At 42.5% G+C, this 17,552-nt stretch overlaps 1 protein-coding gene across 1 annotated transcript; it reads left to right on the top strand.

Moving 5' to 3' along the window:
* Window positions 1–3,869: 3,869 nt before the first annotated feature.
* On the top strand, window positions 3,870–5,725 carry tmem271 (transmembrane protein 271). Its single transcript, XM_005456328.4, has 2 exons — window positions 3,870–4,604; window positions 4,692–5,725. The coding sequence occupies exon 2, from the start codon at window positions 4,864–4,866 to the stop codon at window positions 5,653–5,655; it is 792 nt and encodes a 263-aa protein (XP_005456385.1). The 5' UTR covers window positions 3,870–4,604; window positions 4,692–4,863; the 3' UTR covers window positions 5,656–5,725.
* Window positions 5,726–17,552: the final 11,827 nt, after the last annotated feature.

Here is a 17,552-nt window from a genome sequence, read left to right on the forward strand (position 1 = left end):
TTAACAGGTTTCAGTGTGTGCTCCCTCCAGTCCAGCCAGTCAGTGTCTGAATTATTTATAATTTACCTCGTTATTTTTCATTTGTTTACATATTATAGCACAACACGCATTTGTGATTTAAGCCTGTGTATTTCCTGGCTTAAAAAGTGAAAATGTTTTTTTGGTACCTTAACTCAAAGAAAAATCTACTTTGCAGTTCTTTGATTAAAAGTCAGAGGAAACTAAATATATATGCAGTTGTGCAGTGAAGGGTATAATTAGATGAAGCAGCACTAAATTAAATGACCAGGGGAAAGGTTTGAAGTTAAATTGACTTTTGATTCAGATTAAATTATAACAATGGTGCTATTAACATCAGGAACATCAGAAGGAATAGTGGTGATGCTGGTGGTTACTTTTCACACATTCATTTCTGACTTTATTGTTAATAAAACATGCATGAAGTTTCCCAAAGACTGAGATTCTCCTAAATAAAACAATCCAAGTGAAACTTTAAGGGTAATGGTACTCTTAACCAAGGTCAATAAGTCAGGAAGTACCTTAGAGACCCATTATTTCAGTGAGATGTTATTTTCCATAAAATGCCAAAAGTGCCCACAAATCTCACTTAAAGCTGCTTTGTTGTCGTTTCTGGCCACAAGGGGGCAGTAGCTCAACCTCAAAACTGCACTACAGCAGCTAGCTCCATATATTTATGATATGGCAGGTTTTTTTTTTATTACACCAGATGCCCTTCCTGTCCCCTACCTATGATCAAACCAGGGATAGTATGCTTGTTAGATACTATCCTGTGGAGCCTCTAATCCTGATATAAAGTTCATAAAAATCAAGCAGGAAACAGAAGGAAAGGGATAAATAAGTTCAAACTTCCACTTTGATGGAATCATTTGGACCTCATCTTCAGCCACGCCTGCTCGTCTGTTTTGGCATCTACAAAAGCTAAATGGCATTTGTTTGCTGCTCCTCAGGCTTTATGCATCATCATCCAACCTCTGCACCTTGTATTTTACACAGTAAAGCCCCGCACAAACACACATACACAAACACCCATACCACTCGAAACTGACCTCCAGTGACGCCAACAAACACAAAACTGAGCTCATTTTAAATGAAATGCTTTCTATTTTCCTCCACTGAGCACCCCCCTCCCCACCCACCCCAGTGACAGACTAAACATTATTTGATTTGTTAAGGAGTATTCAGCTTTATCACTGGAACCCATTTCTTGGGCTTCTTGTAAGGGATATTATTATTCATTTGGAGTCGAGCCCAGTGTCTGCACACAGATCTGTTTGTCTACACTGGGTTCTCGCTCTGTTCATCAGGTAACATTTGCTGCTTTTGTTTTCAGTCTGTTTCGGGTGGGTACTGGAAGCCCACAGTGGGTTTATCTGAGGTTTTCTGCTGGCGACATGAAGCTGCAGCAGCTCTAAAGAACGTCAATAAGAGAAGAAGCTTCACGCTGGCAAATGAAAATTACTCAAAAAAAAGCAAGCGATATCTTCCACACAGTCATTTGATACATTGTTGATATGAATACTATGATACTCTCACCAGCTGACTGCCTCACTTCTCTGTTCCTAATGCTCCCGCCTATTTGACAAACCCTGTCCCCTGTCTGATCTAGGTCTGACAGGTTTTCACCCTTGGTATTGAATTTATTTTTCAGAGTCAGTTCCTCTTTAGAAGAAACATTGTTGAGTCCCTCCCAGCTCCAGCCATCAACAGCAGCGGCTGCTTTAGATTCATTAATATTTATAGGCTAACACAGGATTTTACAGGCCGACCTGTCGCGGCTGTTGTAACTGCTGCTGTAAAACTGCATCTTAGATGCCGAAGCACTCCCTTCACAGCTGACTCTTGGCACAGCTGAAGCAATCGAGCCTAAATGCTCACACACACACACACACACACACACACACACACACACACACAGAGAGAGAGAGAACGACTCGTAGTGATTTAAGTTGAAAATCTGCTCTTGGAGGAGAAGGCTGATTTTTTATTATTATTATTATAATGCTGGGGATCTATCTGCAGTTCTTTGTGTGGCATTTTTCCCTATAAACCATATAGTAATAACATTCAGACAGCCCTCTACATTAAAATGAAGCCAATTTCAGGTCTTTCTGCCATGTAGGTGAGAGGTGATCTTATCCATTAAGGTTAGAGCTACTTTCCCCTTCAGTAACAGTGTCTTCCAGGTCTGTGACCATGAGGGAAATGGCCTGTGTTAAGGAGGTGAGCAGGGCTCACCTTGTGCTCTGATGAAAGACATATGCTATTAACAACCTCTGCCTCATCACTTTTATCGGGCAATTGAATCCAGTAGTTTTCCTTCACATTAAAGTGCAGGCTCCTTACCTGTGGCTGCTCACACTGTGAGTGAAGTGAAGCCATTTTCTGCGATGCCCTGGTCCAAGTTTATTTGTATAGCTCTTAATCACAGTTACAAAAGGCTTCGCAACGCCCACATTATGGAACAACAAATGTGAAAAATGGGTTTGAATCTGCTGCCACACAAAGCATGGCTCAAATACAATGCTTTAACAGAAGGAAGGACTCTGAGCTGTGGGTTTTATTGCTCATGTATGGACTGGATAAGAAGTGACAGAGAGACTCGTTAAGCGGTGGGTTATATGCTCCCCAGGAAACTTTGAGCTTCAGACGCTTCGTTTTCTGTGTTTTGATTCTCCAGTTTGTGCCTTTTCTGCTTCAGTTTTGTATCTATGCCTGTGGTGACCGGGCCAGTCAGTCAGGTTGTTGCTGCTGATGGTGTCAACATCACTGAAACACACTGCCAGCAAGCAAGCCTGCCAATCAATCAGCCAATCAGCAGCTTATCAGCTCATCATTCACAGCATCTTTTCTTATCTGCAAACCTATGCAAAGTAGTAATGACCTAATTAGAGTGACACTCACACTTGCTGGCAGCTGTGCTGGTACAGTCAATGAGGTGGCTCATTGTGATGAATGGATGGGCGAAGGCTTTCCCTGGTGGAATTCTCCCACCTGCACTCGTCAAACATTTGGTTAATTAAGTCAAGAACTCGCGCTCGTCCGCTGAGAGTTTTCACAACCAGATAAAATGAAGTGGAAACAACTCAGCTCCAAGAACCGGCAATGTTTTTACAGCAGGTCACACAGTTGAATCATTTTGCATATCCTTGAACTTTTTCAAGATTTTTTTTTCTTCTTTTTTTTTTTACATTTCATTATTAGCCAGCTCCGATTCAATGACACCAATTTGTTTTCACTAAATGAATGTCACTCGGCCACTTTGCTCCCAAAACGCCTCAAATGCCATTGGCATGAAATTCTGTTGTGATATTTACTTTGCTCATGGATGACAAAGATGATCAATCTTAGTGACCACAGTGGTGTCATATCTCCACGCTTTAGTGCCAAAAATGTTTTTGGGTTTTAGGTAATAAAAATGACTCAGCATATATTTGGATTCGTTATCATGAAATCTGGTTTACGTCCTCCTCATGATCACACACACACACACACACACACACACACACACACAAACAAATAAATCTCTTAAAGATTTTCTTAACATATTTTCAACATATGAATTAAAAGAATGTCTCTTTCAGCTGCCTGCTCTATTTATAATGGCTATGAACTCTATTAGACTTCACACTCAAACATTTACTTTTACACTGTGGGCTGTAGCTTCTGTTGGGCATTGCAGCATGGACTTTGGATGACTCATACAGTATGTCTTTCTACATTTGTTTTAAGACTGAAATGCTGCCTCTAACCAGTTATCCACCCTGCAACACTCCTGTAAAGGTTGTCTATGGTCAGGTCTGGAGCCTGTCTCAACCACCAATAAAATACGAGACGTTTATAGTTTTAAAGATCCATTAGAAATGTGAGGAGAGATGCCGTGGACTCCAATCAGCGGCCGTCTGGCCTCCAGATTTGGATGTTTCAGCACCGCGGACAGCGCACAGCCTCGCTCAGCTCCTCTCGTCTTACTGATGCTTGATGATTTGTGATTTCCAGAAAGATCTGCCTGACAAAAACAAGTCCTAAGAGAAACAGAGACCTGGTGGGCTTTTCGTTATTTTTATTTAGCTCATATTAAGGATTATTTTGTTTCCGCCAAAAATCAGTTTAACAACAGGAACACAGGTTACCGCTCGCCTAAATTAAATTCCTCACCTCGCAGTCACTCCTGCAGAACTGAACTGACTACGAGCCTGAAGGTTTGAAGTGTATAAAAAAAGAAAAAAGAAATCATTTCATGTTCCCGAACACCAGTCGCGCTCACAATTGTTTTGATCACCCACCAAAAGTCGCTCACTCGCCTTTCCATTTAACACAACGTCACTGTAAAGTCTCTACGTGGCACCTCAGGCACACTTATAGCCCCTGTAGGAGTGTTCTTGGGGCCTGCGGGTCATTGGTCAACAGGACGCTCGAGCATCTCCGGCTGTAGCAGCCGCCTCCTTCTCTGCCACAAAACCCCGCACACGGCATTCAAGCCGGAGACTTGGCGGACTGCACTCTCTCCTCAGGAGGAAAAAGGAAAAGCAACATAAAAAAAACTTTTGCTCGGGAGTGAGATGGGCGGCTAAAGCTGATCTTGGGTAACGCGATCATTGGCTGTATGGATTATCAATAAGTGCAGTGAGGAATGCGTTCTTGTCATTAATTATTTATATATTCCTGTAAAGCGGCGGGCATGCGAGAGAGACGCCGCAGCGGCGAGGATCGCCCGCTCTGAACCGGAGGAGTCACCGGCAGATGATGTCCCGATGTGAGAGTGCTTCCAGAGGAGACGGAGGAGAGGACGCAGGAGGATGAAGAGCGGGGGAGAGGGATCGAGAGCGGCAGAGGTGGAATATAATGAAGTTGAGTGGGAAAGGACTGTGCACCGTCCTCTCCAGCACCCTCCTCTTCGTGTGCGCCCTGAGCGAAGTTGTCGTTGGATTAAGATGCGTCTCGTTGGGATCTACGGTGAAAGCGCATTTCCACCTCGGCTCCACGGCCGGGGCTTTCTACTCCGGGCTACTTGTGGGAATCGGGCAAGTCATGCTGGGAACCGCGCTGGTGTGTTGCACGGACAAGCCCGGCTGCAGGAATTTCTTTCTCCTCGGTGTTGTGGTCTTCTTGTTGGGGGTCCTCACCGCCTTCTCTGGCGCGGTGGTGGACGGGGACACGGCTTCTCTGGTGGAGAGGAAATATTCCCATTACTGCTTCCACTCTGTGGTGCTGAACCCTGCCTGCGAGCAGCTGAGGGATTACCAGCGGAGTTTGGTCATCTCCACTGTTCTCAGCACGTTGGAGTGCCTCCTCGGGCTCATCAACCTGGTGATCATCAAAAGGTACAAAACAGCGCAGTTTTCTAGGAGCAGACAGTGTCAGAGGCAGAGCGCCGGGGCGATCATCTTCAGCGAGGAGCGGGACTGCTCCTCGGCGGATTTCCAGCCGGTGTCTTACATCAACCTGGGTGTTTTTAGTGTGTTTGACGAGACAGGTGCAGAAGTGCAGTGCGGGGGACACCCGTCAATCGAGCTGCCGGGATACTCGCCCACGGACCCGGAGCTCAATCATTGCTTCCCTTTCTCCTACCCGCTCCCCAGTGAACTGCCACCCGCATACGAAGACATTTTCCCCGCTGAGGCATGCAACACATAGCCGCTCTGGAGCAGCCCCGGCAGCGCTTCTCTCTGCTGTGACAATCAATGACTTTACGCTTTAAAAAAAATCCCCCTTCCTCTTCCTCCTCCAACAACCCAACAAAAAGCAGTAAGTTACACAGGAGGACGGCGGAGTGGATTTTGTTTTCGCCTCATTCCTTCTCACTTTTCTTTTACCTCTGCCTGTTAGCTTATGTTGAACATCACCAATCAGACTGATGTAGATAAACACATCATCCAGGCCCAGACAGTGCAGGCAGATCAAGGCCCATAAAACGCAACAGCTTGCTAATATAACAAAAAGCAGAGTTTGTGTTCTGAATGTTTGCTGTTAACGTTTTTACCTGTGAATAAACTGTATTTAACCTCACCTGACGTCATGGAGCTGCTGGCAGTTTAGAATTTGTGCTGGTGTGTTCACTCTAAACTTCGAGCTTAAAGGTTGCGGGCAGACCTCCTCCAGACTCTGAGGATAGCTGGTGGAGCGTAATTAGAAAAAGTGTCACGCACGTCAATCCAAACGGTAATTTTATAAATTCACGAGAATTCATGTAATCCGCTGGGTAAACACCTGAGAAAAGGCTCCAAAAGGAGTCACATCTTTTCACGTCAAAGCGTGGATGATTTTACAGCGAAACTCTCCTTTGCACGTTTAATCCCATCCAAGTGCAATTTTAGTTTTTACGCACGATAAAATAAATGATGTCGTAATTGTTACCACAAAAAAGCACACACATTTCTGTGTGAACATATGTGTTTTAACTGTTACAGTTTATTTGTTCCTTAATTACTTTATATGAAGGTCTTTCTCAGTAGGATAAAACTACAGTTAAAAGTCTAAAATCTATCCCCTCCTAAACCAAAGGCTTACAGTGGGCCAGATTTCAGACTTTGCTGGCCGATTCTTGCTCCTGACCTTATGTTTAGCCACACTTAAGTAATGCATTAGTGTTGCACTCCAAAGAGCAGGGTGACTAAAGAGAAAGAAAGACATTATTTTAAAAAACGAGTAAAGTCTAACAATCAAGAGCTTCAAACACACAGGATCCAGAAAGCAGCTGCAAACTTGGATTTGTTCTGCCTTCATCAAAAGTTACTCCACCCCATCAGGCTACCTGACCACCCAATCTGACATAACTCTGGTGACATCATTATGACATCATCAGGGGTATTTTTTTTAGCCTCTGGATAGTTTTTCTCTGGAGTCAGCTCTTGCAGCTGGCTGCTGAGACCTCATGAGCCGCCTGAGTTTGATATGTAAAATCTGTGGAATTTCCTTTTATAGCAAAGCTTTTGTGAGTGACACAATAGATTATGGTAATGCTGATAATGAGCATGTGAGGTTCAGGAGGAAGCAGGGGCGTCTCAGGCAGTCTGAGCCTGAATGCGCTTCACTTTCCTTGATTTTTGAAGTAACAGGCAGATAAATGACACAAAATCTCTCAATTCAGGGGATCAGACCGGCTGTCCGGATGCGATACAGCCCCAACGCAGTAACTCATTTTAACCAATTTAAAGGGTTCAAACTGTGCAGAGCTGCTTCCCATATGATTCCATGTGATTGGTCTTGAAATTATATACTATCTCCAACCACACAAATAACTGCATCGTTTCTCAGCATGGATCCTCCCTGGAGATTGAAAAGCTTTTCAACCACACTATTACTCATTTCACTTAACAGCAAGAACAGAGAGAAGACAAATGACAGATCTGGCTGTCATTATTACGTGCTCACCTTTGGACAACGCATGTCTGTGGAAAATTGAATCGAAATGCTTCCTTTTCCTTCGAATTAAATCCCCTCAAATGAGCATCCGCGGCTGAATGTCTTTCTAGGGGCACTTTGACGAGCACTCTGTGATGAACAAACTTTAAGAAGTACTTCACTGGCTCAGTGTAATAATCCTCCTCTCATCTTTTTCAAAACTGTGTCATGATGCTCTCCACTTACTCATTCTGCTTAGGTTGGGCTTTGCGTGCCAGAGCTGAATAGAGGCTAGGAGGGGGAAAAACATCCTGCTCTTGTCATCTCTCTTAGGTTTTCTGCCTGTAAAATATGTGGCTATGACCTAAGATTATCCGAGCAGCCGATTGGAGAACAAAAGAAGTCTCCAGGGAGCTGGTGCCCGGAAAGTTTCACAGAGTGTTGGCCAGAAAAGGGGAAAAAGAAGAAGATCCAAACAAAGCTAATGGTGTGGGTTCTTTGAAAGTCACCTGCCGTGAGTGTGCATAAACAGAAACTTAGCACAGAGAAAAAAGACTTTCAAAATAAAAGATTTCTGTACCACGAATAAAGCTGGACGCTTGCGCTCCACGTCAGCAGTACCACACGGGGCTGGATCAGTTATGTGGCCCGAATGTGTTTCAGGTGGTTTTTGGCAAGTGTGTGTGTGTGTTTTATTTTTATTTGAGAGATTTAAAAGTACTATATGAAGGTTTCCAGCCTTCTCTCTCAGCTCATAAAACCTCAAAATGTTGTAAAGATGACACTACAGGGAGGTGGTGCAATGAAGCAATGCTGCTCCTATTACTTATTTTTTTATTACGCACTGTGATTATTACTTTAGTGAAATGGTCTGATATTCAATAACCAGAGTCAATGAGGTAAATAGGTGTCATTTGGTTTGACGTGAATGCCTCTGAGTTATATTGTTAATGGGCTGAATGTGGCACAAATAAACCCAAAATTTAGACGGTGGAATAAACTCCTGTCTGACGGTACTCTGATCGCCCCTCCTTGTTAAATCACCAGACCTTCAGTGCAGGCTGTTTGCATTTACAGATATTGGACTGAAGATATTTGCCACTTCCATTTTCTAGCTTATTGTCTGGTGAGGCGAGGCACGGACAGAGTGCACAAGGTCACTTATGGCATATATTTAAAATAGCTTTACAAGTCAAACTCTACATAAACATCCCCACGAAATGCAAAAAACTGATGATTTTATCTTTCAAATTTGTGGAGCCACAATTATGTAGATACCAAGACTAACATTTTCTGACATTTGCTGATAAAATCTGCTGCACTGATAACACAGGGACAATATTTGGTGGATTTCACTCCCGAAAACACGAGTATTTAAGCAAAGTTTCTTCCAGGAAAGAAGAATGGCTTTTGTTCACGCTGAGGTGATTAAACGAAGACCGAGCTGTGTCATGCTTCTGTTCGCTGGCTTATCAGATCTGTTTTCTGAGCTGCAATCAGTGTGCTACACCATATTGCACATAAGTGCATTATGATGTTGCCAAAAGTAATTAAATCCCGTTAGTGTCCAGAAGCTAATTACACGTGATCGTGGAAGTGTTCCCATTTCACGGCATTTCACACTTTATATTGAGCAAATTCGTCATACAAAATTGATGATGAGCTCACAAGATATGACGCTGTGCTATAAACCGCCCTCTGAAGCAGTGTAAATATGATGCAAAAATATGAGCTTTAACTGGACTAACCAAAGCAATCAGTGACACTTCAGCACTAATGCAGAGGTAATCATTATCCAATTATATACTGCAACATTACTGACATTTTATGAATTCAGGAGGCTTTTAATTTCAAAACTGTAGGAAAATGCAGCTAATAATACTCACTGGAATGTACAGTGCTTGACATTTACTCTCTACTATTTTTACACTGTGGCATTGCTGTTATTTAGTAAAATACTGAATATTTCTCCACCACTGCAGCCGGCTTGGTAAATGCTGACTGAACTAAGAGCGATATAGCCCCTCAATCCCTGTAAGGTGATTATTATTTATTTGCTTGTCATTAACACAAGATTAATAAAAACAATAATAATAATTTAAAAAATGTTGTACCAGTTAAATAAGTCTTACAGACAAGAAGCTACCAAGACACTGCTCACATCTTATCTACAACTTTTGAGTCGTATGCATATGCACATAAATTTGACCTTTATTGCACAAAAGGACATGAGTATGTTGGTAAAGTGCAAACTGGCTTGAGGATAGTAACAACTACATTCTGCTGTTAACACAACTTCAGCTCTTTGCAAACATCTGCACACACAGCATGCTCCCACAAAGAATCCAGAGTGATGTTGAACTGGGCGTTTGCTGACCTCAGCCCTGCAGACAGAGACTGTTTTGAAGTCTTTAGGTTTAACTCGGTAACTGGTAATTATGTGAGAATGCATTTCAGCCCATGCTACAAAGTAATGCTACGAGTAATGAGTTACATTTTCTGGGGAGTAATTGAGTAAAATACTGCATTTATTTAATAATTTTTAAAAAGTAATCAGTAATGTGTAGTACACTACTTTATTTGCATAATGACACCAAAATGTAACCTAATATAGCAGATCAATGAAACATATAACTTATGGGATTTTAAGATTCTGTACTATATCTAATTTTTGCTACTGAATTAAAAAATGACAACTTGGATTTAGAACTACATTAAGAAATTAATATGCATATTATAATTGGGTCAGTACAGGTAATGAGGAAGGCAGTTAACCTTCAACTAGCAACAGAAGTTATTAGCTTGATATTGCTAAATTAAAAAATATATCTCTTTATAGGATTTTAAGTCTCTGTACTATATTTACTTTTTGCTACAACATTTAAAAAATGAGAACTTGGTTTTACAACTACACTAATAAATTATAATACCATGGGTGTGTATTGGTAATATAGAAGGTAACCAATTAGCCAATAAGACTTTCTTTTTATTCTGCCTAGCACCAGAAGTTAATAGTTTGAAACAACAAAATAAAAATATCACTGGATTTTAAAGCTTGTTTAAAACTTGATAACTTGGATTTAGAAATACAGTAATGGGTATGTATAGTTAATGGGGGAGGTAGCCAACAAGCTCCGTTCACTAACTTTCTGCTTATTCTACCTAGCATCAGAAGCTGAAGTTGTCCATCCATCCATCCATTCATCTTCTTCCGCTTAACTGGGGCCGGGTCGCGGGGGCAGCAGCCTAAGCAGAGAAGCCCAGACCTCCTTCTTCCCAGCCACCTCCTCCAGCTTGTCCGGGGGAACATTAAGGCATTCCCAGGCAGGCCAAGAGCTATAATTCTTTCCAGTATGTCCTGGGTCTGCTCCGGGCCCTCCTCCCGGTGGGACATGCCTAGAACACCTCATCTACGAGGTGCCACCTCAACTGGCTCCTTTCATTGTGGAGGAGTAGCAGCTCTACTATGAGCCCCTCCTGGATGGCTGAACTTCTCACCCTATCTCTAACTGAGAGGCCAGCCACCTTTCAAAGAAAGCTCATTTCTGCTGCTTGTATCCGATCTCTTTCTTTTGGTCACTAACCACAGCTGGTGGCCATAGGTGAGGGTAGGGACATGGATCGACCAGTAAATCGAGAGCTTTGCTTTCCTCCACCCTTTTCCGGTTGAGGACCATGATGTCAGACTTGGAGGTGCTGATTCTCATTCCTGCCACTTCACACCCGGCTGCGAACAGCTCCAGTGTGAGCTGGTGGCCATCACCTGATGAAGCCAACAAAACCTGCAAAAAGCAGAGATGAGATTCTGAGACCACCCAAGTGGAAGCCTTCAGCCACCTGACCCTGCTGAGAAACTCTGTCCATAAACTTTACAGAATCGGTGACAAAGGGCACCCAAAGAGCTTCCGCTACCAGGATGACATTGTTCCTCCTGTATCCAAGGTTCAACTAATGGATGGACTCTCCTTTCCAGCACCCTGGCACAGACTTTCCCAGGGAGGCTGAGGATCCTTCCTCCAGTCCCCCTTCATGAAGACAGGAACTACCACCTCGGTCTGTCAATCCAGAAGTACCGCCCCTGATCTCACACATTGCAGAGACGTGTGAACTCAGACAGCCCTACAACATCCAGAACCTTCAGGAACTCAGGGCGAACCTCATCCACCCCAGGGGCCTTGCCACTAAGTAGCTGTTTAACTGCCTCAGTGACCTCACCCCCTGTGTTGGACAAGTCGTTCCCCTCTTCCCCAGACTCTGCTTCTTCCACAGAAGACGTTTCAGTGGGATTAAGGAGCTCCTTGAAGTATTCCTTCCACCGCCCAACAATATCCTCAGTCGATGTCAGCAGTGCTCCACCCACAGTGCACACAGTGCAGGTAGAGCACCGCTTTCCCCTCCTGAATCGCCTGACGGTTTGCCAGAATCTCTTCAAGGCAGTCCGAAAGGCTTTTTCCATGGCATCGCCAAACTCCTCCCACACCCGAGTTTTTGCTTCACCCACTGCCCGAGCCGCGTTCCGTCCCACAGGCCAACCAAGCCCGATAGGACTCTTTCTTCAGCCTGATGATTCCCTTCACCATCTGGTTCGGGGGTTACCACCGTGATTGGCACCAACCACCTTGCGGTCACAGCTCAGTGCAGCAGCTTCAGCACTGGAGGTGCTAAACATGGTCCATTCAGACTCGATGTCCCCAGTCTCCCTCGGAATGCTGTCGAAGCTCTGCCGGTGGTGGGAGTTGAAGATCTTGCAGATGGGGACCTCTGCCAGGCGTTCCCAGGGAACCCTCACTATATGTTTAGGTACCCGAGGTCTGTCCAGCATCCTACCCTGCCACCTGATCCAACTCACCACCAGGTGGTGATCAGTTAACAGCTCTGCACCTCTCTTCACCTGAGTATCTCGAACATATGGTCGCAGATCTGATGATACGATTAAAAAATTGATCATCAACCTGCAATGGGGTTACACATAACCGTAGGGAGCATTTAATATTTTTTTCTCAAAATAATCTTTTGAAACTGATCATTATCTCCACAAAAACAATTTTGTTTCCTCACTGGCTGTTTTCCAGGCCAGAATAAAGAAACTCTAAATTTAGTCTGACTTATTTTTATCCAGCATGTTTCTCCGTGTTGCTGAGCTTAAATATCAGCTCCATCAGATCCAATTACTATTTGACAAAGTGCATTCACCCTTACAAGTAATAGAGGGAGAGATTAACTTTCTAAAAAGTCACCACTGTGGGAGTATTTTATAACATGCTGTCTAAATGCATCTTGTACATATCTGTGGTCATTAACAAATGTCACCTGCCTGCTCACTGGAAAGAAAATCTAAGATTACACCATCAATCTAATCTGTATTTATCCACGGGTGTTTACTGAGCCTGGAGGCTTTTTTCAGCAACTTACCGAATCCCACCGAGAGCCTGGTGTGGACAGCGTCTTATACTGCTGCTACCGAGCTGATACATGAGAGGAGACAGGGGTTAAGTGCCTTGTTAGTGGTGCCTTTTAATGGGCTTTGACTTGCAGGCTTCCTGTGCACATACCTGCTTTCCCTAGCTTTAAAATCTGAGCTTCAAAATTCTCCGTTCAGCTGATGAGGATTTTAAAGACATCTTGCGAATGTTTTTAAAATGTTTGTGGCTGTTTTTTAATTATTAATGAAATGCTAAAACTGCTTTAAGATGCCACTGACAGTGTGAGTACTTCTGTTAATGTTAATATAGTCACTGTGCCTTTGAAGATAACACATGATACCCTGCTGCTTCGGAGGTAGAATGAGCAAGAGGATATTTAAAAAAATGAAAGATGAGTAAGGTTGTAATGTAGGGCAGTCCATTATCTTAAGATCTGTGTTCTTTGCTGTCCAGAGTTTTCCCCCCTGGTGGCAGATCCTTTATTGGATAGCAGTACCGCATTAGTGTAATGACACTACCCCCCAGCTCTGGTCACACACAAAGTAAAAAAATTGCTGACTTGCATCTTAAAGTTTTTCACTCTGAGGAATAAGAGAACGTTTCTGCACAAGTGATTACGCTGCAGATATTTAGATGACTGATGTACACGGACAGGAGTGTGCAGCCGGGGTGAATCCTGAGGTGAGGAAGTTAGATCAAAGATGTCTTTGGCACTGCGTGAGACCTGGTGAGACAATTAGCTCATTAATGTGTGTAATAACTTTTTAAATGTCATAGTGCCACTCTATGGTGGTCACGCAGAGAAAATAATCACCACGTTGCTCAGAAAACAGGCACACTGGGTTTGAAACAGAATTTTTCATTAAATTTTCTTTCCCATCTGCATATTCGTCCGACTGCATGTCAAGGACAAAACTGCCAGCCATACTTATGGAAAAAAAATCGATATCCCCTAAAAGCCTTTCATTAGAAACATATCCATTTGCTGTGTATGGCTGCCAGGGAAAGTTGTGTCTGGAAAAGCTCCAGTAAAAGCCAACTCCAGGCTCCTTTCCTGACAGAAATGTGGTTCATTACCTATGTGTGGGCTTCCAAGCTATTAGACACGTTTGAGCCGACTACTCGAAACCTTTATTCTCCTTTAAGATCTCTAAAGTAGCATTTTAAAGTTTCTGATTTTCACTTTTCTTATCAGGAGCAACATTTTGAGGCTTGTCATTATTGCTGAACGCACAAAGGACAAATCACAGGGCAAATACTTCTGAAAGCACCGTACACATGTACATTTAGTTTGCTCCAACTCGACCTGTTAACTGTGTGTTCACATTTTTTGCAAATAACGCATAATCTTTATGCATGTCGCTGATGCTAGCTGCACACAACTTTAGAATGTTCTTGATTTGGACACTTTAAAATGGAGAAATATCTTTAGACTAGACAGTAAAATGTACTTCAAAGAAAGACAGCAAGGTATCCACTTACAAACATGCAGTAAAACAGTTGCATAGATTACAAAGTCTAAATTGTTTGGACATCCAGTCACTGCTTTTCTTCTTCTGTAAGACTTGAATAAAAAACACCTCCCAACATATAAGAGTTAATTGCTTTTTGTAAGGAATTTACCAAACATCTCTCTCATGTCCAGGAAAAAACAGACTTCTACAGATTAATGTCAGTTAATTTAGTTGCCCAACAAGTAAAAAAAAAATCCCCAGTTTGATGCTGGGAGGAGATATAAATCCCTTTGGGGTAGCGTCAGGAAGGGCATGCAGCTTAAAAATCTGTCATATCAAACAGAAGGAGCTGCCTGCTGTGGTGACCCCTTATGAATAAAGCAGCAGCCAAAAGTGGCTTTAATGAATACATAAAATGGCTTTAAACCTCCTTTAAAATGGCTAACCTAATTCAGGTCCATCCAGATGATGCTAGTCGAATCACAGTTAGTGAAATAGAGATCGCCTGAGTGAACTTCCTGTGTCTGTATCTGGTTTATTATGCCATGAAGATAAACTCTCTAAGCAACTCCAAGAAAAGGTTATAGAAAAGTAGAAGTCAGGGACTGATGTAAAAAATATGAAGTCACTGAACATCACTTGGAGTTCAGTTAAATCTGTCAGTAAGAAAGAAGACAGATGTAAACAGACGTGGAACTGGCCGTCCTCACAAACTGAGTCTGCAAGACGCAGGCCACCTGTGACTACTCCAAAGCTTCACAGCCGAGACCGAGAGACTGTGAATACAACACTGTTGCCTGAAAGCTTCACCCGTCAAAGCTTTATGAACAATAGAAAAGAGAGGAAAAAAGCTCATGTTAAATCTTTGCTGGGGAAGCATGTGGGAAACTCCAAGGTGAACTAGAAGAATCTGATGAGCTGTTTAGCCATCCGACTAAACACGATGTTAGACAGACGCCAAACGCTGCTCATCTCCACACACATGCCATCCACACTGTGAAGCATGGTGGGGGCAGCGTCATGCTGTGGGGATGCTTCATCGCAGACAATCTGATTTTTTATTATTTTGGAGATTGGGGGGTCGTTTTACAGCATGACAATGACCTGAAGCACAGAAATGGTTTACAGAGATGAACAAGGTGAAGGCTCTGGAGTGTCCAAGTCAAAGCATCAATCCAACAAGGAATTTATGGCTGGACTTGAAAAGGACTCTTTACATCCGACCTGACAGAGCTTGAGTAGTTTGACTGAGCGGTATCTACCGACTCGGTGCTGTGATGGCAGCCAAAGGTTCATCTGTTAAATGCATTCACTTATTTTACATGACATTTGTTTTATATTTTTATTTTTTAGACGTCTGTTTTAACTTTGTCAAATGTTTTTTAAATGAATTCTTGCCATAAAAACCAAGTTATATTTACCATGATTCCATTTATAAAAGCAATAAATGGAGGGAGGAATGCTTTTTATAGGCACTGTGCTTTCAACTTCATTGCTTTCATATTCTCTATATAAACTTCCCACCATACGAGCCATATGCATTAAGCTGTCTCTTGAATGAAAATAACAGAGGTCTGTTTTCTGTGTATGCTCTTAATCCATTCTGTCTCATTCTTTGAGGATACGCCTGATTTTTTTGCTGTATCACTTTCTCTCTGTTGCCTTTTCTCATCTGTTTCTCTCAACATTGCTCCCAATTATGCTTCCCAGTCTGTTGCTGAGCTCTTTGGGTCTGCATGTGCACTTTCCTGTTCTCAGTTCTCTATTTGTGAACTTTTCCCCCCACTGTGGAGGCCTGTCGAACAGAGCGGCGTTCTTTATGCAGACAAACATGACCTTTTCTCTGAGCTCACTTCACTTGTCTTTGCCATTTTAGCGGCTGCTTTTAACTAACCAACTTCATTTATAATACATGTAAGCTATGAAGTCATTCACAGGTGCTCCTCAGCAGAGTAACCACCAGTGTAGTCCTTCACATGAATGATGGACACATGATCCAAACCTATTCAGATACTTTCTGTATAATTTCAGAGGTTCAGATTTATTTATTTATTTAGAGGATGTAGACAAAATGTGCAATACTGTATCTCTGTCACACTTAAATGTTTCAAATGTTAATACATTTTAATTTTAGACAAAGATAAATAAGTAAACAAATAGTAATTATAAAAACAAAATACAGGTTTAAAATGATGATATTATTTATTAAAGGAAAAACATCATCCAACCATACCAGGCCCTGTACGAAAAAGTAGTTCCCCCCTGAAGCGGATAACTGTTGTGTGACCCTTATCATCAACAACTGCAGTCATGCATTTGCAATAACAGGCAATGAGTCTTTTGCATCACTGTAGAGGAATTTTAGCCCGCTCTTCTTCGCAGAATTGTTTTATTTCAGCCACAATGGAGGGTTTCAGGCATGGACGGCCTGTTTAAGGTCATACCAAAGCATCTCAATCAGATTTAAGGACTGTTTCGGATCATTGTCCTGCTGCATGACCCAAGTGCTCTTGAGTTTCAGGGCATGAAACTCAAGGATGATCAGGTAGAGAGCAAAATTCATGACTGAATCAAATCATCCTGAAGCAACAAAGCAGCCCCTACCATCACACCACCACCGTGTCCGATTCTTGTTCTTTATATGAAATCCTGTTATTGTAATGGAAGCTCAAGCTTTCTAAAAAGTTCACCTTTTGTCTCGTCAGTCCAATGAATATTTTCCCAGAAGTCTCTGGGATCACCAAGATGTCTTTTGGTAAATGTGAGATGAGTCTTTGTGGTCTTTTAGGTCAGCAGTGCCTTTCATTTCTTTGCCCATTCCCTTTCTTGTTGTTGAATCATGAACACATAAGTGAGTTTTGTAGTTCTTTAGATGTTTCTTGGTTCTTTTGTGGCCTCCTAGATGAGTCGTTGATGTGCTCTTGGATTAACTTTGATAAGCTGACCTCTCTCGGGATGTTCCAATAATGGATAATGGCTCTCACTGTAGTTTGCTGGAATCACAAAGCTTTAGAAATGGCTTTGTAATCGTTTACAGACTGATAGATGTCAAACTGCACCATTTTAAGAAATAAAATGCCACAGCAACATGTCTTTCAGAAACACTCCAAACGCCTTCTTTCTGGTTTTCTTTGTTTCATGATGTTCCAAATGTTCCAAATGTTTTGAGATTCATCTACTACAAAGCCCTGCTGTTGCAACAGATGCAGCATGCAGCTCAGCATTGCCTTGCTAAAACATGCCAGGCCTGAAGACGTCATATGGATGGGAGCATATGTTGCTCTCATAATGCCTTTTCAGACGTGCAAGCTGC

This window comes from Oreochromis niloticus, linkage group LG2 (genome assembly GCF_001858045.2).
Source record: "Oreochromis niloticus isolate F11D_XX linkage group LG2, O_niloticus_UMD_NMBU, whole genome shotgun sequence".
NCBI lineage: Eukaryota > Metazoa > Chordata > Actinopteri > Cichliformes > Cichlidae > Oreochromis > Oreochromis niloticus.

What these genes read in the sequence shown, in the direction of transcription:
- tmem271 (XM_005456328.4), top strand. Translation starts at nt 4,864, where the DNA reads ATGAAGTTGAGTGGGAAAGGACTGTGCACCGTCCTCTCCAGCACCCTC.